The sequence below is a fragment of the Drosophila nasuta genome, chromosome 2R (genome assembly GCF_023558535.2).
Source record: "Drosophila nasuta strain 15112-1781.00 chromosome 2R, ASM2355853v1, whole genome shotgun sequence".
Lineage (NCBI taxonomy): Eukaryota > Metazoa > Arthropoda > Insecta > Diptera > Drosophilidae > Drosophila > Drosophila nasuta.
Genome location: NC_083456.1, coordinates 18,738,097 through 18,759,247, shown reverse-complemented (window position 1 = coordinate 18,759,247; position 21,151 = coordinate 18,738,097). Strand labels below are relative to the sequence as shown.

At 39.8% G+C, this 21,151-nt stretch overlaps 2 protein-coding genes across 5 annotated transcripts in view; one reads left to right on the top strand and one right to left on the bottom strand.

Moving 5' to 3' along the window:
• The window catches only part of LOC132787507 (uncharacterized protein C2orf42 homolog), a 139,686-nt gene that overhangs the window by 93,891 nt on the left and 24,644 nt on the right, over nucleotides 1-21,151 (top strand). The window lies entirely within an intron of this gene.
• LOC132787506 (tyrosine-protein phosphatase 99A) overlaps nucleotides 1-21,151 on the bottom strand; it is a 110,310-nt gene that overhangs the window by 87,766 nt on the left and 1,393 nt on the right. For all 4 annotated transcript variants that reach the window (XM_060794578.1, XM_060794579.1, XM_060794575.1 and 1 more), the window contains exon 2: nucleotides 15,455-15,933. In XM_060794578.1, the coding sequence (XP_060650561.1) occupies nucleotides 15,455-15,566 (112 nt within the window). In that variant the 5' untranslated portion in view covers nucleotides 15,567-15,933. The remainder of the gene's footprint in view (nucleotides 1-15,454; nucleotides 15,934-21,151) is intronic.

Sequence of the window (21,151 nt, the reverse complement as noted above, 5' to 3'; positions counted from 1 at the left end):
TGCTTTTATGGCCCCAGCGAAAACAAGAGTCTGGCTGTACGCCACGGCCAAGTGCCAGATTCACATCCGGTTCCATTTCGACCCCTTTTGCTCCCTTTTCTCTTCCCCTCTCCTCTCTTCTTGCCTCCTAACGAGTGTGGTGCCTTCATTTGCGGTTGCCTGTAGCAGCAGCAGCCAATTTTCTTTTAGCAGTTGTTTGGGGTTTCTCTTTTTCTGCATTCTCTGCCTCAGCTGCTGTTTCTGTTTCAACTTCGAAGTCCTTTTGCTGACCCCAATTTGTTTTGCAGCACGCCCGCGGGCACAGTCTACGCTTTTAATTGTTGATTTTTCAAGTGTACCGTGGCCGCTCTGTTAAATAATAAAAATTACGGCTAAGCGGCCATAAACGCCAATGAGCTGCAGTTAGCGTCATTCGCCCCGGCGGCGGCGGCGGCGTCGGAATCGGACTTCTAATCCCATTCGATAGTCGTCTGCAAACTTTTGCGCCGTGTCGATGCTCGTTGCACGTTGCTGCACAAATTTCAAGTGCTACACGGCGGCAGGTGGTAAAAGGTTTTTTTTTTGTTCATGAATCACAAAAGCTGCAAACACAATTTTCGGGCGCAAAAAAAGTAAAAAGAATTGACTCGAAAAATAAAATAAGTGCAGAAAAAGAGAATTTCATTTCTCTGTTGCTTTTTTTTGTTGTATTTAAATGTTAAGCTACTCGCTGGCTTGGTTTTTGTTGTTATGTAAATTTGTGTACGGCTCGCTGGATGTTTTTGCTTCAATTATTAAAATTGTTTTTATGAATGCCATCGAAATTGTATTATTCGCGCCCATGTAACGACATTTGCATACGCCATGGAAATTCATTTCATTTCACTTACTTATGTATTTATGTGCGTATATAAGTTCGTATATTTTTGTCATTTTATTAACATAAAAAGAAGACACAGCAAACGTGTTACTCTTGGGGAATTATGTAACCGACTGAGCAATTGCAAAATCTCTTCTCCTCCTGCTACATTTTATAAATAAATATGCCTCTGTTTTTATTCATTTTTAATACGTTCAATGGAAGTCATGGCATTAATTTCGATTCTCAGGAAATTACGTTTTCAAGGTGTGCGTCAATCGGCTTAAAATGTTTACGCAATTTTTGGTAATTTGAATGCTAATGCTTACTGAATGAACGAAGAAATATCTAAATTAGAATCCATATATCAATTGAGAGAGATGGAGAGATGCTTTACCATTTTGTTTTATTATCAATCGATTAACTATCGAACTGCGGTTGCTTTGGTCATTGGCACTCGTTAGGCACTTGAAAATTAGAATTCCATTCGAGTTATTCTAATTTGAATGAAGCCCCCGACTCGGGGGCCCCGAGTGTCCTTGTGCCAGATTATGGGAATGTGTGAGTGAGTGTGATGGCAATTAATTTGTGAATTTTACAAATGAGCATAGAGAAAATTGTGTATGTAAATTTTGGGGCGAAACTGTCAGGTGACAATGTTAAATTGGTATATGGAATTTTGCACGTGGTGGCAAAAACTGAATACATCCTGCTAATTGCTTCATCTGCATAATTTATGCACATTTGATGCAATTCCAATTCAATTTGAGGTGTTGCCTATTGCTTATTGCCAACTGCCAACTGCCGACTGTCGACTGCAATTGGAATTGCAACTAGAACTGCAATTGACATGCTCGCAAAATAGGTTGAAATTATTGTCATTACGGGGAGAGTGACGCTTAATTAAGCAAAACTAATGATTATTTTGCATAAACAGCAATAAAATAATCGAGATGTGAATAACTAAAATTTAAATGGCAAATTAAATTGTTCGCTTGACACACAGAAATGAGGTTGCTGAATCCTGAAACCCGAAACCAGAAGCGCGAAAGCAAAGTTATGGGTTAGTGGAGTCGCGTTATTTAATGTCCTCAAATTGAGCGACACGCCCAAAGGAAGCATGCCTTAAAGCTTGGCGGGCAATTTATCAAAATGAAATGCCAAAATGACACAAAAAAAAGCAAAAGAAAAAGTACAAAAACAGCAACAGAAAATGAAACGAACGAAAAGTGAAAAATATTGCAGCTCTGAATTTGTGTCTGTCATCGTTTTGGCTGTTGCCTGCAAGTTGTCAAGTGGGAGACTGAGTGAGGAAGAGGGAGAGTGCAAAGTCAACTGATTGGCTGCCCCTCTGCAGCTATACAATCTGACTCTCCTCTTCCACCTCCATCATCTCGGGCAACTGCAGACTGACATTGAAGTTGGCACAAGAAGTAAACAAATGTTTCGACTACTTGTGCAAGTTGAAAAAGAGAAAGAGAGGGAGAGAGAGATGTTGCAAGGATTCAAGTGCCGTTGTCCCCAGCGTCACAAATCATTTAAAGCCACTTGACGACATTGTGGCAGGCACTCTGGGTTTTATTAGTTTGCTGGATTTAATTGTGGAACTTAGTTGTGCATTGAACCAAATTCGAGAACTTTAAAATCTCGCAGACTAGCAATTACATTTTTAATCAATCAAATTGCAATGTCATATGCAAATTTGCCAACGTTCGCCCAACGCCCAACGGTTCGTATGCTTAACATTAATTAATATAAAATGCCCAAGCTAAGCCAAAAGATGACTGCAGTACAATTTTCATTATAGCTATAACAATGAAGCCCTGACTGCCTGCCTGCCGTCTTGTAATTGCAAAAATTGTAGACACAGCTTTCGTTGTCGTCGTCATTGTCATCGTCATCGTCCTTGGACTGCGACTGCGGCAGCGGCGGCGGCTGTCGCTGGTTGGCTCATTTTCACCCACTTGCCGTTGGGTTTTTGGCCACGTTTTGTTTGCTAAATGCCACTCGCATTCACTCCGAATGCACCATTTAAATACGAAGAAAAAAAAGCTGAAGCATCGAGCAAGAAAATCGAGAGAGAAAATTTGGTTGGACCGCAACAAACTGTGCAGCAACATGGACAGGACAATGACTTTATAAACGGACTTTAATTTCGTTGCTCGACGCCCAGCACAAAAGTTAACTTCAATTCTTATGTCTCTTGGCGCCAATGCAGCACAATTTCCGCTGCTTTATATAGACCAGAATGGAAGATGCTTTGCTTTGGATGCAAAAAGTCAGCAAGTTTAGCAGTTTGCTCGCCTCTCTGTCTGTCTGTCTGTCTCTCTGGCTGGTTGCTCAGTCTGCCTCAGTGTTATTTCCGTGCTGACTTTTGGTATGTCTATTTGGTTTCAGTTTTTCTTTTTTTTTTTTTGGCACTGGCTTTGGCACCAGAAATCCGTTGCCATCATTTTTGCCCTGCGTTTGTTCGTGGTTGAGCCACAGCAATTGGCACTGCAATGTAATGCTTTTGTAGCTTTTGAAAACAGGTAAAAGTTCCTCGAACATTTGCGCTCGAAAAGTTTTATCAATAAAACTGAATGCCACGCCCACGCACTTGCAGTTCGAGTTGCTTTTTATGGCTATTGGTGTGGTGTGCGATGACTGTGTATTGAATTCGCTTTTAAGTGTTGACAACTGCAGAGCAATCAAAAGGATGCTGTTCGAAAAGAATACGCACAACAAAAAAAGTAGAAAGAAGAAAGCTATAGGTCGAAAGACAATGCAAATTAAGAACGCAGCATGATTTTAACAGGATTCAAAGCAAAATAGAGGACAGCAAAAGACGTCATGGAATTCACAATCAGAGAACTATACAGAGAATGGGAAAGAGGGAGAGAGTGAAAGAGTGTAGGAGAGAGTGAAAGAGTAATCAAAGGCATGGCCATGTGCATGCCTGCGCCTGCTGTTGCTTTGATGAGGGCAATTCAACAAATCGTTGTCGTTCTTCCCAGTTCTCTTCATTTTTTTTTTGTTTTGTTCGCAAAAGTCAAAAGCAGAAAGGCCTACACACAGACAACAGACAGAGAACGCCTTCAACTTCATCTTCATTTTCATTCGCTTGGCCATCTTTAACTGAGCCAGAGGGTGGGGAAAAGAGGTCTGTGATCAATTCAAAGGCATTGACAGCGCGTGCAAAGTATTCGCATTAATTTGGTCAATTTATGCGTTCGAGCAAATGAATTGACACGCAAAATGTTTAACAGCCTTGGTTCTCTCTCTCTCTCTCTCTCTCTGTCTGTCTGTCCTTGGAATGTTGTTACATTTGCAACTGCTTAAATGGGGCCAAAGCATCACTGGCATACTAAAATGTTGCTTTACTGAACGCATCACGCATACGCCGCGTGTGATACGACGTGTGCTTGAGAGCTAATGAAATGCACAAGTGTTGCACACTAATTAGTTGCACTTGTGTGCAGCCGCAAACTACGAATGACATTTCACACCAATCGACTACAAAACACTCTACAAAAAAGAGAGGGAAGTGTGTGAGTGTTAATCAATTTGCCAGACGTTGTTGTTGCTGTTGCTGTTTTTCATGGCATGTCTGTAAACTCCGTATCGTGCACTGAAATCAATTATAAATTGTTAATTGAACGACCTGCTATAGCTACTCGTTGCCTCACAAATTGTCAGGTAACGCAAATTGATTTATGTTTATGCTTTTTGTTGCTGTTGCTGTTCCTGTTGCAGCCACATTGTGCCGCATTGTTTGTTAACTGGTCGACTGGCATGCAAATTGGGACAGCAACGCCCAATGGCCAACTTTGATTTGACCACAGTCTAAAGGCCAGAATGAACTGTGCAGTAGCCAAGACGTTTATTTGCTACTAAACTGTAGTTGCTGTCCGTTGTTGTTGTTGTAGGTGTGTAAGTCTGGTCATTTTGTCGTTTATTTGCTTGCTTGGCTCGTATATGAGAGTTTTGGGGTTTTGTTAAGTTTATGCAAATGTCCTTTCAGCAATTAGCAATAAATGTTTGCATTGACTAACACTCGACCATGTGTGTGTGTGTGTGTGTGTGTGTTTCGGGCAGCAACTCGTCCATTTGTGGCCTATTTGTGATACAAATCATGCGGTATACATTTACTGCGGGCCACCAGCTGTTTGAACCCCCGCTTCCCACTCCCCACCTCCTCTTCGTCTTTAACTTGGTTCACTCTCTCAACGCCTGGTCATCGCTGGCCGCCAACTGTGACTCAGGAAGTGGGTGGTGGTCATTGGGCGACGATGACGACGACGACGACGATGCCGACGACAGGCTGGTGAACCAGCAAATGTTGCGGTCAACGTGCAAATTGTGCGCTAAATTGGCTTGCCTTTTGCATTTGCATAATTTACTGCGGTCGCTTTTGTTGTTGCTCTGTTTTGGTTCTTCAACTTGGCCAACAATATCCAAGACACTCTCTCGCTCTCTAGAGCACTCTTTGCAGCCTTTTCATCGGCATCGGCATAAATTTATGGAAATTTGAAGCAGTTAACATAAGACTTGAATGCTGACTCGGTACATCCCTTTGAACAAAGCATTCGCCTCTCTAAAGCTCTGCCAGTTATTACCTACTTAGAACAGAGCCAGGCCCATCCAATTGTCTGCAGAGCAGCGAAGCCCCATTTTAGCCATTTGCTCTTGTGGGATTTGACTTCAGTTCAATCAATTGCAGCCCACACACACACACACACACGCGAGCATTAATTGGACAATAAACCCGTGTGTGTATGTGTGTGTGGCAATCAATTATTTCACTAATTAAGAACCTCAAATGTGGCCAGCAAGTCGCGGTGTTCTACGCACCAATTGCTTTGCATCTAAATTGAATTTTCATCCCAATCGAGGTTGACCCAGTTAACAATAAGTTTTCAGTTTTCTGCGACGTTCGACGCTCGATAAATTATTGGACAAAGTTTTGGCCAGGATATAAAACTTGCAAATCAGTTGGTTGGCTTCGCATTATCTTGCGCTGGGGTGCCAAGAGCTATTAATATTGCGAATAGCTCGGGTCCCATATCAATTGATTGATGGATGATAAGGAGCGTAACACGTTTTCCTTATGTAGCAAGGCAGAAGGCCATTGCGTTGCCAAGCAAAGCCTTAACCAAAGAGGCGGCATAATAATGTGAGTTTATCTCTGCTTGGTTACCAATTTCCAGCAATTTGATTTATGTATTTTTTGTTTGTGCTTCAGAGTCATGTTGTTACTTTCCTTGTTGTTGTTGTTATAGCTGTATCACTCCTCTATCTCTTCATCTTTACTAAGTATATGTGTGTGTGTGTGTGTGGCATACGCATGACTTGCTGGCCTTCCCCTCGGAAAATGCTATCATCAAAAGTCCTGATTACATTTGCCGCCGTTTTCTCCAATTACTGAGCTCACGTTCCCTCTACTCTTTGACTTTAGTTCACGCCTCCCCCCCTAAAATACACTCCTTACACACACATGACTTAAGTGTAGTCGCTGCTTTGTTCTGTGCTATGTAGCGAGATGGGTCCAACCTAATTAGTTCAATTTGACAGGAAATACGGCGCCTGGCAACGATTTCGACTGCTTATTGATTAGGGAGTGAATATTCTATATGCTCACTCTCTGCAAATAATGGGTTTTGCATTTTTAAATTAACAACAGCTCAATTTCGTGCAAGTTTATTGGGTATTTTATGCACACACACAGAGAATTGTCTGACAAGCTTTAATTGGACGTTCCACTTCCTGTGTGGGAGTGGAGTTGCCTGGAAACTTAGCTGCCTCCCCCCCTAAAGATTTTGCTTTTCCAAGGGATTTCGATTTACGCTCGAGAGATTCAATATTAAAATCGGATATAAATTGTTTCGAAATACACACACACACATGCATACATATTCACATGCCAGGCATAACAAGTGGTTGACAACCAATACACACACATACACACACACTCAAACACACTGACAGAAACTTACATGAATACGAAAATCAGTCGTGCATTTATTTAAATGTATGTAAGCCTGTTTATTCAAAGTGTATTGCATTTATTTACACAATTGTTGCTTTTGATTTTACTGTTGCCGTTGTCGAGCACAATTTTGGAAGCACTCGTAAAATATTCATGGCCTACAGAGATAAACATTTGTTGCCAAAGGCTATGATCATATGATAGAATAAGCAGTGACAAAATTTAAAGTCAAATTCAAGAGCTGAAAATCAATATTCATATAAGATACATACTATATACATATATGTTATGTGTGTGTGCAGCCTATTAAATTGATCAAATTATTCATTAGAGCTGTCTACATGATGTGCACCACACACACTCACACACAACCCATAAATCAGGCATATTGTACATGAATGTCAAGATACTGTGACCCATTTACAGAGACAGAGAGCCATCGACTACTTATGTATACTATATATGTATATGTGCTCTTGTGTACTTGCCCAACAAATTGATTGATCACGTTCATTGTGTGTGTATGTGTGTGTGTTACTAGTAATTAACAGACGAACACATTGGTCTTTTCACATGATGCTGGTGGTAATTGTATCAGCCAATAAATTGATAAATTGACAAACTACAAGGTAAGCCAGCCTATAAGCCAGTCTCTTGATTGCGAGTGCCATAACTAAAGTCATAAACATTGCTTTAAAGCCTTTAAAACAAGGTCAATCGTTCGATTGACGCTCCACATATTAAGTTATAGATGCGGCTAAATGCCCAGAGAGAGAGAGAGAGAGAGACAGAGAGAGGGTGGCTGGCAAAAAACCCTTCAAGAGTCGTTTTATGGCCTGAAAAGTGTATGACAAATGCGTGGCTCGTAAAACCTGCGTTGCTGTTGCCTTTGCCGTCGTGTGTTAATCTCGACATGCGGATGCGCGTTTGCCAGCTCTTGTTTTATTGTTGTACTTATTTTTATTGCCACGCACAACGACTCACGAAATGGACACAGATCAAGAGCAAACTGAGAGAGATACATATAGTGTATATGTATATAAAGGAAGTGAGAGGGCGTCAGCATTCTGCTTGATTAAATTATAAAAATCTTATTATATTCACACGCCGCGTACATTGAGTGAAAGCGATGCATAATCGAATTTTATGAGCGCACAAAAGTATGCTTTAAAAAATGGGAAGAGCAAAAGCGAAAGCGAACGAACAAACGAACGAACGAAAGAAGAATGATGAAATGAAAGCAAACCTGGCCACACTGGAAAGCACTCAAGGACTTCGACAGTGGCTTAATTGGCGCCATGTTTGCTGTGCCATTGTCAGAAAGCTGGAAAAGCATGCCTAACCACTGTTGTTGGCCTCACCTAACTGAGACTGACAGCACACCCAAGATGTGCAAGATGGCAAAGACAATAAGAAAAATACACACACATACACATACACGCACGCACACTGAGAGACGACGACAGAGAGAAATAGAAAGAGAAAGCTGCTGCATGGCATCTTGTGCATTTTGTGCTCGCTTCTGCTTGGGTATTTGGGTCAAAGCTTACATTTCTATTTACATTGCCTTGGACTGCTCCTCGACTGCTCGACTGCCCGTACATAAAATTTAATTTAAAACTTTTGCTCATTCTTGGGTAGCATAAATAAATGCGTATTTCAAAGGATACTTGTACAGGCCAAAGCCAACAATAATGCAGGCTTAGCACATGTGCTGCATGCATTTACTTACATACATACTTCTTCTGCTTTTGTATACACATAAAGTCTTTCGCATTGTTTCTTAGTTATTTACAGTTTGCATTAAAACTCACTTAAATTTGAATATATGTATGTCGAGCAGAATGAAAGCCGTCCCATAAATGTCTTATAAACATCTTTAAAATCTCCTTTGCTGTCCCGACTCTGTGGTTTCATTAAGCTGAGAGACAAGCAAAAAAGCAGTTTGCAAGACGTGTCAAATGCAATGGACCAAGTTGAGAGCTAGAGAAAGTGAGAACTCACGTGCATTTCTCTTTCACTTTGCAGCAGGTTATTTCCTGTTTCAACACCCAGCAAAAAGTTACGAAAAGTAACATAAATGGTTAAACAGTCTAATAAACTCGGTGTCTGTTCTCGCCACACTGATAAGCCTAATAAACTAAACGTAACCCTCGGGTGTGGAGGGGTCAGAAGTTAGTAATTTTTGAGATGCCCGCTCAGTCGAGCGGAAGCGGAAATTGTCTCTGTCTCTGGCAACAAAAACACGACAATTCCTGCGACATTTTTTTGCTCCCTCTTCTTCTTAGTCTTCGTCGTCTTAACTTGCCACTTTCATTGTTATTGTTGTTGTTATTATAGCGAGAGTCTGAGCCAGTCTCTGAGCCAAAGCTGCTGCTGCTGCTGCTCTTGCTGGCCAGAAATTGGATTTATCTGCTTCGTTAGTAAATTGGTTGTGATAGGCGCAACATCACGGAACTCCCCGGAAAAACCAACTTGGGCGTATTGCCAACTGCAGGCGGCATTGACATAGTCACCGAAATTGGTAGCACAATGGGCAAAACTAGCGCAAAATCCCATGAAATCGCTTGAGCACAGTTTGTGTTCCCCCCTTTTTTTTGGCAAAGCAGTGATTGTCTAATGAAAATCATGCAAACTGCTCTTAATTTAACTAAACAAATTTCCAAACAAGCTGCAACTGACAAATTAGTCAACAAACAGTCCACGGTCCAGTCGCGAGAGTCTCCACTGTGGTGCCACTGTCAACTGCAGCAGCTGAGAGTCGAGAGCCGAGAGCTGTTGCCTGCCACCAACTCGGATGCGGCCTCTCGTCCGGAAGTTGCACAACTTTTAAGCAGCTTGCTTTAATTTCTCCTGCTGTCACATGATCTCTCTCTCTCTCTTTCTCTTCAAGGCGCTCCCTCTCTTTCAGTGGCAGCGGCTCCGGGCGGACGGCACAAGTTTAGCAACTGTGGCGGGTCTAAAGCCTGTGAAATGTTTTTATGCGAATTTTATTACATTTAGTTGCTGCCCCCGCTGCGTTTGGCGCTTGGTGCTGCCTCAGACCGAATTACTCTTGATGTTGTTGCTGCTCGGGGTTTTCTTTCCTCCTATTTCTGGTGTTTTTGGTTTTTTTTGGTAGGCCGTTTAAAGCCATGGCCTGTTGAAATTTTCATTATTGACTTTCAGCGTTGACGTTGGCGTTGAAAGCAGCTTGAGGCATTTCAATTTTTGGACAAAAATGCTTCATGCTGTTGTAGTTGAAGTTTCGTTTTTATGCAGATGCTGCTACTTCTTCGTTTTTATTACAGTTTCCATTTGGTGTTTATAATTTGCGTAGCAAATTGAGCGACAAAAATTGTGAGAGCAAGAGAATATATAAAGAGAGAGAGAGGAGCGACTAATTTGGTGTCCCAGTTGGCAGCTGAGCAAGAAGATGATAATGATGATGCGGATGAGGACGTTGGCTATGGCGATGACGACGATGACGATGACGATGATAAAGTGCCCAGAGGCAGCTGATTTATGTGTGGCTCTGATCGGAGCGAAGCAGAAGCAAAACAAAGCAGCAAAAGGTTGTGGGTCATCATCGTCATCGTCGTCGTTGTCGCTGCTGTCCGAGCGTTCAACTGCACGGATTAATGAGCCACAGCAGCAACCACATTGGGATTTTTGAGGCCTGTCCATTTGAAATCACGTTGGCTTTTTCCATTCTTTTTTTGTGTTTGTTGTTGTTTTTTCGTGCAAACCACGTTTGCATGGCAGGCGCTTTGCATGCCGTTGCGAAATGGACAAAAACTCAGTCAGCCAGGCCGCAGGCAAGCAGCGCAAGCTCGACAGGATGTGCTATCTGTCTGTCTCTCCGTCTGTCTGTCTGTCTGTCTAACTGTGTCCCTCTGTGTGAGTCGCCATGGCCGGTGGTAAAAATTAAATTATGACAGCAAATGAACAAGCGACGATGAGCAGCAACAGCAGCAGCAGCCAGTCAGTGAGGTTGGACAGCAGACATTTCTAACAAGGATGAGGCTGAGAGCCGGAAACGTTGAGCCGTTGTCCTGGCTGTAACGCTGCCTAATAATGAAATACATGAATTTTGTAGACAATAATCGCAGCGGCTTAGCTGGGATTATAATAGGCCAGCACTCGCCAGGCAGCAAGGATAATGAACCAGGTGAGACCTTTGTGATGCTCCTGCTTCGCATTCGCCACATAGTTTGCATTTCTGATTACGCTTTAAGCCAATCCAGTGAGAGCTTTAATAAGAATTTCTTACTTACTATAACATTATATTTATTCTCGAACATATTCAGACCGCAATTCAGTCATTAAATTTCAATAATGAAATAAAAATTGAAATTTGTATTAATTAGTTGTCATTTTGCGAGTCATCTAATCATTCCCATTGGGCTACTGTATAAATTATCAATATTTATGGTAATAAGTTTCTAATCAATTGTTGTTTTATATAAATAGAGTGCAGCGAGCAAACACTAGATTCAATTAAACAGCCTAATGGGCCACATGCAATAACAATTTATTTGCTTCAATAAAATCAAAATATATAACAAAAATAACTACAACAATGCGAATTTGCATACGTATTTATCTATTGCATAAAGTGCAGTTTACCAAACAAGATTTCCCATGGGAGTAATTGGCATTTTTCACAGCGAAATGTGTGCTCTGAATGTTCTGAATGCCAAGCAAATCGATTGACCAAAAATTCAGGTTAGCTGATGCGTTAAACATGCGAATTATTTTCTATTATATTATCCAGATGTTATATGTATGCATATGTATGCATTTTAAATCTATGCATCAAATCCTAAAACAATACTTTTGCTTTCATTCAATGTGCTGTCAAAGGGTTTTCACAATTTAATAACCAACAAATTTTACAATCAAATTTGTTTGATATGCCAGCCAGAGTCAGTTACAAGATGAAAAAACAATAACTCACAGCATCAAGTATTTGCTTATATTGTCTCACGAATTATTTCGGACCAACTGATTTTGGCATTTCAATTTATTTCATTTTGCTGCAGCAAAATATTCCAAAAAGTTCACTTGCATCAGCATAGAATAATTAAATAATAAAATATCAATTCCCTGGCTACAAAATTCTAGTTACAAAAGATTTTTGATAAAATTGACATTTGATTGTGATTATGTAGGAAATGTTGTAACTAACAATTTAATTTAGAATCGAAACATTAAATAATATGCCTGTTGAAATTGGTTTTTTAATTGATGACTTACATCGAAAGATTGGAAATTGTATTTGATTATTTCTGGTATATTTATAACTCAATAAATTCTCACTCAACTTAAGAAATTCTTATTTTAGAAATAACCTTTTTCAATTGCGCAATATCCCGCTGAAAATAGTTTAAGTTGTGACTTATTGACACAACGATTCCTTTCGCAAAAGTCAAAGCTAATTTATGTAATTGTTTTTAGCTTCTTTGACAGCCGCCAGTGGCCATGGCAATGGCAATGTTGAAATGGGGCAATGCGAATGCCAAGTGAAAATTTGCTTGAGGGCGCAATGAATCTAATAAAGAAATTACGCCAGACTGTGTTCTTCCGGCCAAGGACATTGCCTTATTGAAATGAAAGCTTTGCTCTGTTTTGTTGTAGTTGCCCAAGTAGTTGTTGTTCTTGTCGCTGTTGTTGGTGTTGTTGTTGCTTTGAGGATGTCGCCAATTGTTTGGCTTTAATGTAATGAGCTGAATATAAAGTGTGTCTTAAGCAGACTACAAAATTGTTTATTGCTCCAAAAACAACAAGGCAAAAGCAAATAAGAGTTTCAGGAGAAAAAACTTTACTCGACTATGAAATACGCTGCATGAAGACTTTACTCTTTTCATTACATAAAGGGTATAACAAAATCGAAGAATATATACATATATTTCTAAGCAGCTTTGACTTGTGTTCTCTTGCCCACACACTCTGCCTGAAGGGCATTAATCGTTCGACTTACTAATTTACGCGTAATGGAGCTGGCCGAAAAAAAAGCCAATTATGTTGCCAGGGCCATGAAAATGTGGTGTGATGTGAGGAGGAAAGTGATTCTTCATGTGCCACACGTGCCATTTGTTGACACTATAAAAATACTACAATCTGATGGCCGAAAAGCGGCTAAGTAAACTTTTGTTCGTTGCCTGAATTGGTGGTTGGCATGATGATAGCGTCGCCTGCGACATTGTTTTAGCTTTTTCTTTTGCTGACTTAACACAAATTGACAGAGATCGAATAGCTTAACAAATATTTGCCATTTTGGAACACAAAGTGGGAGAGAGAGAGAGAGAGGACAAATGGCAAAGGAGGCCAAATATTTTGAAAGATAAACAAAAAAGTGAATGAGAAATGTGATATCATTGAGTTTGAGTTCGATAATGTTTGAAACTTGTCTCGATTCGTTTTTCTTTTGCCAAATTTACATATGCTTCCATTACGCAACACTTAAGTTAAGGCGCTTAAATGTGGGCGTGGCATTAAGTGTCATTTCCGGTATTTCGCTTTATTTCTTTTGGCTGTCTTTTGTTGTTTGGCGCAACAACTTCAATTGCACAACATTTGGAAAAGTTTTTCATAAATTTGCTCGCACTTAACCGAAACACAAAACTGCGCAGCAACAAAAAGGAAAACGAATCTCAAATGCAAAAGCGTGCTACTTATGGGGCATATTTTATAGTTTGTTGTTGTTCGTTTGTTTTTGTTGTTGTTGTGTTTATTGTTGTAAGTGCTGGGAAAGTTGTGCGCCACAACAACGACAACGACAAGAACAACTGAACAGCTGAGCTGGTCGCACATCAATAAAACGAAAATTGCAGCGAAATTGTCGCGCTGCTGTCGTTGCAAACGAGCAGCCAAAGGAAGTTGCTGATGGCGGGGGGCGGGGCGGCAGCGGGGGATACTGTTTGCCTGTCAATAGGCGTGGCTGGGCGACGGCTGCTGCGTTGCAGGAAAAACAATCGAAATTATAGCAAACAAGCGCGTAAACTTTACGCTTTCACTTCACCATGTGTGAGAATATACAAGTGTGTATGTGTGTGTGTATCTCTCTCTGTATGTGTGTGTGTGTGTGAGTGAATATTCGCCTGGCTGCAGTTTTATTGCTTTGCTATTGTTGGTGCGGCTGTTGCGGCGACTGTGGTTGCCTGCTGCTGGTTGCCTTCACAGCGGCATTTAAATTGCTCGAACAAAAAAGAGCTAGCAAACTGCCAGCCTAATACCAATACATACACACACACACACACCAATTCAACATGGCATTAAGTGTGCCTATGTGTGTCTATTTCTGTGTTTTGGTTTTTGTTTTTTTCGTTAGCATTTACATACAAACGGTCGTATCAAGAACGGTTTGTATTTTCCTCTTTCACTGATGGCGCGCAAATTCTCTCATTTGCGTGAACATTTTCGCAGCATACTTTTTTGGGGCAGGCCGCAACAAAATGTGTGTCAACAAAAGTCGACGGTTGCGCTGCACCGGTTATAGTTGTAGTTGCAGTGTTTTATTTTGTTTTGTTTGTGGCCATTGCCATAAATGAGAGAGAGAGAGAGAGAGAGAGAGAGAGGTAGCTCGATGGCTGTCCGTGCCTATTCAAAATCTAGCACCCTTTTTTTCAAGTGCGGCCAGCCAGATAAAATTGCAATTAGCTCTCAGCTCGTTTGTTGTTGCTGTTGGCCTTTAAACGGTATTTACACAACCCGTTTGACTTGAATTTTTCGTTTGAAACTAGTTATATGTATGAGTGTGTGACATAATTACATGTAAATTATAACCACATGACCAAAACTGTTTGTTCATTTATTAATTTTATGCTTAATTAGGCCACAGCTGACTTGCTACATTTGGTAACCTTTTTCCAAGAAATGTAATTATTTTTAATTATTTTTTACAAAACTCACACACAACAATTGACTTTGACACAACGTTCGCACGTTCATTGTTGTTAGGTAGCTACACCACCGTGTGTGGATGTGTGTGTGTGTGCGTGTTTTTGAATTAGGGAACCTCATTAACGCAAATGACGTCAAGAAGCATGTAAAAGCAGAGCCTTTTGTAATTCTAATTAATACGAAAATAACGTGTACCCGCCACACCAAAAGCATCAGCAGCAGCGATCTGCTGCAAAACCAATAAAAGATAAGTAACGTCAACGTCAATGTCACCGAGAATCGGCAGGGAATGCCCAACTGCTAAAATACCCTGCGCTGATAAGATCAACTCGAAATCAACAAGAAGCTTTCAATAATAATAAAATTGAATTGACCTTTTGCTTGCGATAATCTTGCACATTTAATAAGCTCGACCAATTTATTTAAGTACAGGGTAGAGCAAGAACAACAATGAAACAACTAAAGGCATGTCAATTTTGTGAGCTCTTTTAAAGCTTTTTGGCTTTTGTTTTGCAATTTGTGAAACGTGTCCACATTGCGTCTTCATTGCATTAAAAATTCCATTAGCTACAAACTGTGCGCATTAATTAGTCCCGCCATTGGATGGAAAATTAGCTAACTGGACCGAAGAAGCAACAGCAGCAGCGACGAGTCAAGCCTCATCAACTGCTTCTACTGCTGCTGCTGCTCATAGATTCACTTTCACTTAACGATTTCCGGGAAAACAGAAACTTGGAACTTGGAACTTGGCACTTGAAACTTACCGAAAATGCGTCCCGCCTCGATGGATGGCATTGATGTTGTTAGCAGCAACACAAAGCCGTAAATAATGAGTCCAAGATGATTTCTCGATTTGGCCGATATGCGCAGCGTCATTTTGTGAATGTTATTGTTGTAATTTGGTTGTTCTTAGTGTTGTTTCTGTATTTTTTTTGTGTTTTTAAAGCAATTGTTTTGCGGTGGTTTACGTTACTCTTTTTTTGGTATAGTTTGGTTTGTTTGATTTGGTTTTTGGTTTTGTTTACGTTTTGGTTTTAGTTTCAGTTTTAGTTTCCAGCTTTAGTTTTGTTCTATCATTCGCCCATTGGCCTTCAAATTGAATTATATTTCGTGTTTATTTTTCAAGCCAATTTGTTACTGAGTTAATTTCTTTCTTGTTTTTCCAATCTTTTTGTTTTTTTGAATTCAATATTGTTGATTTGTTAGCATTTATACTTTGCCCTAGGTGATCATTTTGTTAGAGCTGCAAAAGTAGAAAAAATGGATGGAAATTTTATTCAAATATGTTGTATTAGATTATGAACAGTGTAAATTTAATTATAAGCATAAATGCAGTCAATAAATAATATGCGCTGTGACACAAAAAGTGCGACTGCTGGCATTTTAGAGTTGCGGCTGCAAAATTAACCAAAGATGTCAAGAGCCAGAGCAGCAGGGAACATAAACATTACACACACACATATATACATACATATATATGCCACACATATATGTATTATATATGTAGTCCACAATGCATTTGTGTGCGTATAAAAGTTATATGTGCAAAATGAATTTGGCTTTTTTATAACAAGAACGGCGCACTCGGAAGTCTGACAACATAAAATGAAGTGAAATCTCTGCTGGTGGTGCCCAGTGAACTAATGGTGGCTGCAGCTGGGGCAAAGGATTGGGCGAGGCGAGGCGAGGCGAGGAGGCGAAAGGGGAAAAACTGTCGGTTGCAACAGTATAAAAGTGCCGTAGATCCGCCAACATAAAAGTGAAATTCGCCTGGCGCAACTGCAGCAGCAACAACAACTACAGCAACAGCAACAACAGCGGTAGTAACAACTACAACAAGAGTGGCAACGGCAACATGAACCACAGCTGGGGGTGCACATTTAATGCGGCAACAGTTACAACATGTGGCAACAAATGGCTGTTATTGTTGTTGTTGTTGCTGCTGTTGTTGCTGTTTAAGCAACTTGGCGTGTTGCCTTTTGACTATAAAAACTGCCAACTGAGCGGTGTAAGCACCTTAAAGCTGCCACTTTGATGCCATACACAACAAAGCACAAGCAGCTAGCAACTTTAACATTAACTACAACTTCAACCACAACAGCAGCAGCAACAGCAACAACAACATCGAAATCAACAACACAAACAAACAACGAAACACAGCGATGCGGAGTGGAGCGAAGCGAAGAGAGTGCCCAATAATTCAACACTATTGATCCATGTGCCATCATTCACTGTCTCTTTCGCAATACAAGTTTAAAGCTCTACGCATTTAACTTGGTGCATTGAATGTGGTGCACTGCATTTGAAGCTGTGGACTAACTATGTTTCTAGTTTATTATTAACTGCCAACATAGAACTGGAAAACTGGAAAACTGAAATTTGAAGTTTGACAACTTGAAATTTCCAGAGTAAATGGGCAGCTTAATAAAAGTCCGAGTTGCAATCACGTTTATAGAGGGAGAAGTTTCTAAAATGTAAAACCTTTTTAATCTATTCCAGAGAGCAGTATGTGTAATTACACATAGAAATGAAATGATTCAACAACCTGGTTTCGGGTTCAGCTCTTTAATTTAAGTCAGTAACATGGCAACATAAATTGTTGGCTTTTGCTTTGAATTTTTTTCGTAACTTGTTTCCATCACGTAGCTGGTAATTAAAGTTATTTTAACATATTACACGTCCTGCCTGCAAGTGTGAGCGAGTTGAAAAACTTGCTGCAATTTCTGAATTTCAGCGTGAACAAGCAACACGCACACACACACACAGAAATATTATTTACATATCTGACCATATTGTCAGCACACAAACAATTTTACAGCATCATTCTTTATTTTATTTTTTTCCATACATTTTTTTAAGTATACGTGTCTAGAGACAGAGCTGGCACAAGTATGCAAAAACACAGATATATATACAGCACACTCATGTATAAACATAACATACAATAAAAAAAAACACACACAGAATTGAAGTTCAACTGTTTTCTACCAACGAACCAAGTATTCTTTTTCAGGTTGAAACAAAAAACGGAAGCTTTGCGCACAAAAAGTTGAACACGTTACAATCGTAATATACAGGTAACTGGCAAGGATATCAAAATGATTTTTCAACATTTCCCTCCACACTTTATTTTTTGTTAATGAAATTTGCAAGTTTTGGTGTAATATTCGTTAAAATGTTTTTTTTTCAGCTGCGTTAAAGATGTGAATCTTAATTTCACTTTAATTGAATTAAACGTTTATCAAGTTTTCAACATAAATTGAACCATGCGATTTCTCTTTAGGCATCGCTTGGAATTATTATATTAGTTTAGGTAAACAAATTTTCCAAGACAAACGATATTGTTCCAGTACTTAAATAATTCGTGAATTAGAATATTTTCAAGACTTGGAATTATTGTATTAAAATTTTCCAAATCGTATTGTTTAAATTGTTACTATTGCTAAATAAATGAATAAATAAAATTAAAGTGTGAGAAAACATGTTTTGTGGCTTTAGGCATCGCTTGCAAGTCTTAGAATTATTGTATTAAATAAAGTAAATCTTCTAAGACAAATGCTAAAAGTTTAGTTCTTTAATAATTCCTGAATCTTGATATTTTGAAGTCTTGGAATTACAGTAATAAATTAGGTAACCAAATTTCCTTAACGTTATTGTTTCAGTTGATATTATTGTTAAATAATTCGTCCATCTTGATGAAAGTGTGGGAATTGTAATGAATAATTAAAATTAGGTAACCAAATCTTCTATGACAAACGTTATTATTTAGGTTCCCTCCATAATTCCTGAATCTTGATATTTTCAAGACTTGGAATTATTGTATTAAATTAGGTAATCAAATGTTCTAAACGTTATTGTTGCAGTTGATATTATTGTTAAATAATTCCTGCATCTTGATGAAAGTGTGGGAATAGTAATGACCCTATCGTTGGTCTCGCAAAATGCTGCCACAACAGTGAATGGGCGCAGGTGTTTACGACCCGACATTTAACGACAGAATTCTCCACCTAATCCTAATACTTAGAGACGCTGCTGACTGCCCCATGAAGCCCTAATAATGGCAACAGTTACAGTTAGAACCCGCTATTGCTGTTGCTGCTGCTGTTGTGGCAGCCAAGGAAACGTCTTTTGCTAAGCACCTTAACGATTGAGTGGGGCGCGAACTCATCAACTGGACGCCAACTGTCCGCCACTCAACAAGTTCACCCCACGTTGAATGTCTAACCAATCTACAAGTCTACCTGCCTGCCCCTAGGCTAATGACCACTTGAAGTTGTAGTACAGAGCAATTAAAGTGACTGCCAGAGTCAGAAGCAGCAGTTCAGTTCAGCAGGTTTTACAATTTTTTTTCCACATAATTCCAACCGCGCTGACTTGTGTAGTTTCGCCTCGCACTTGTCATTTCCTATGCTTCCACCGATCCCCTTCATTACTCCCTTCTCCATTTGGGTGGGAGGTGTTTTATGGACGAATGCGTTCAGAAGTAGAACCAGGCGGAGGTAGTAATTGGTAAGCAGCAGTCCAGTGCTTGGTGCTGTTATGACAAAGCCAATCGACTTCAAGAGCTACCAGCCACATAATGAAGAACGAAACGCTATTTCAAGTTGCAAACATGAAACTTAAATTGCTGTAGCAGCCGTGGCAGCAACAAGCAACAGCAATGGGCAGGTTGCTAATGAATAGCACTGAGTACTGAGCGCTGAGCACAGCAATGTGCTGCAGAAGGTGCTGTGCTAGAGGAGGAAGCCAACAGCAATGATATACATATAGAAAGCAAAAAGAAATTGCACAAAAAAATATGCACAGCACAAACGACATGCCAACAGCGACAGCAGCAACAGCAGCGACAGCAGCAACTGTTGCTGTTGTAATTTACTGCTTATTTACGTTTGAAATAAAAAATGAATTAAGCCAGCGAAAAGAAAAGTTGGAAGAAAAAATGCATAAATAAATAATGAAAGGAGTAGAAAAATGGCTGCAAATAAGCTGCAGATAAAAATTAAATGTTTTGACATGAAAGAAATGCATTCACATAAATAGAAGCTTTAGTGACAACAGCAAAAATTTCTACACTTGCTAATTGCGCTGAAATATTTTGCAATAAAAATAAATAATTTTCAATCATGTTATTAATTGAAATTCGTTGGAGCGTAAAATGATTTTGTAGAAAAACTAATCACAAACTCAACCACTAATCAAGTAATTTTTATTAATAAATTCCATGTTGTTGATTGCAAAAATAAATACATTTTTAATCAACTCCAATTATTAAATACATTTTCATGTAATTTTCAAATATTCTAAAAAATGTTAATATAAAAGTTTTACTAATTATTTACGCATGAAATGCAAAGGCTGCAAAGCAATCTTGACATAGAAACAATTGCTCTGAATGTGGATTATGATGCCACGCGCGCTGCAACAAGATGTGGCACACAATAGGCATCCTACATTGCAACAAGAATAGCGCCAACTGCAGCGGCATGCAACTCAAGTGCAACTGCAACGCCTTCAGTTTTGTATACACGACACAAAAGTAGTCGTAAGTGTTGCGTCACGAATAAAATAACAAAAAAAAAAAGAAAACGCCATTGCAATTTCGAGTGCAACGTCAATTGCTGTTTTTTGTGGCAACAACAAACAAACAAACAAAGCGTGTAACACAACAATTCCTCGCGTTGTCTGCGCCACTTGAGAGATTGTTGTTGTTGCTGTTGTTGTATGAGACTTGTGGAGATTTGTGGCATGCCACTCACATACTTTAATGGCTACCTAAGCGTGCCATAAACTGCGCTTAGCCAGCTGCCTAAAAAGGCAACCAGCTAATTTGGTTGCACAACTGTCGACTAGTCTTTCTCCTTCCCTTTCTTCCCCCTCCCTCGCCCATTTTAGCAATCCTGTCAAGCTCTTACAAGGCATCTCCATCGCATATGCTGCTGGAGTTGGCAAGTCCAGAAAACTTGGAAACGCGTCGTGAGGCGGCTTACAATGAATTTATTATTTGCTGATGTTTGCTATTTGGGGCACGTGCCACAAATTTTAAAATACTCATAGTTGGATCAGGCACAGCACCGGACGTGGCACACTTGAGCAAAATATGGCACACACACACACATATACGAAAGAAAAAAACAACGAGCATGAGCGAGAGAAACATTGAGTTACATACAAAGTATGTGAGCGTCTTGAGTTGCCTTCAACTTAGTTTCTTGGACCATTTTTATGCTTCGTTGCGTTTGTTGACAAACATTTTTGAGTAGGGCAAACATCAAATGAGGCAATCGAGCAATAGGCCAATGGCCAATGGCCAATGGCCGGCACAGCCAGCCAGCAAAAAAACAACAAAAAATCAGCGCAAATTTAGTGGCAAAGTAAATAAATTTCTTTTAGTTTGCTTTCACTTGATGTCGTTGTTGTGCCATTTAGGGCCACGAAATGTCTTAAGTCGCTGGCTGCTTTTA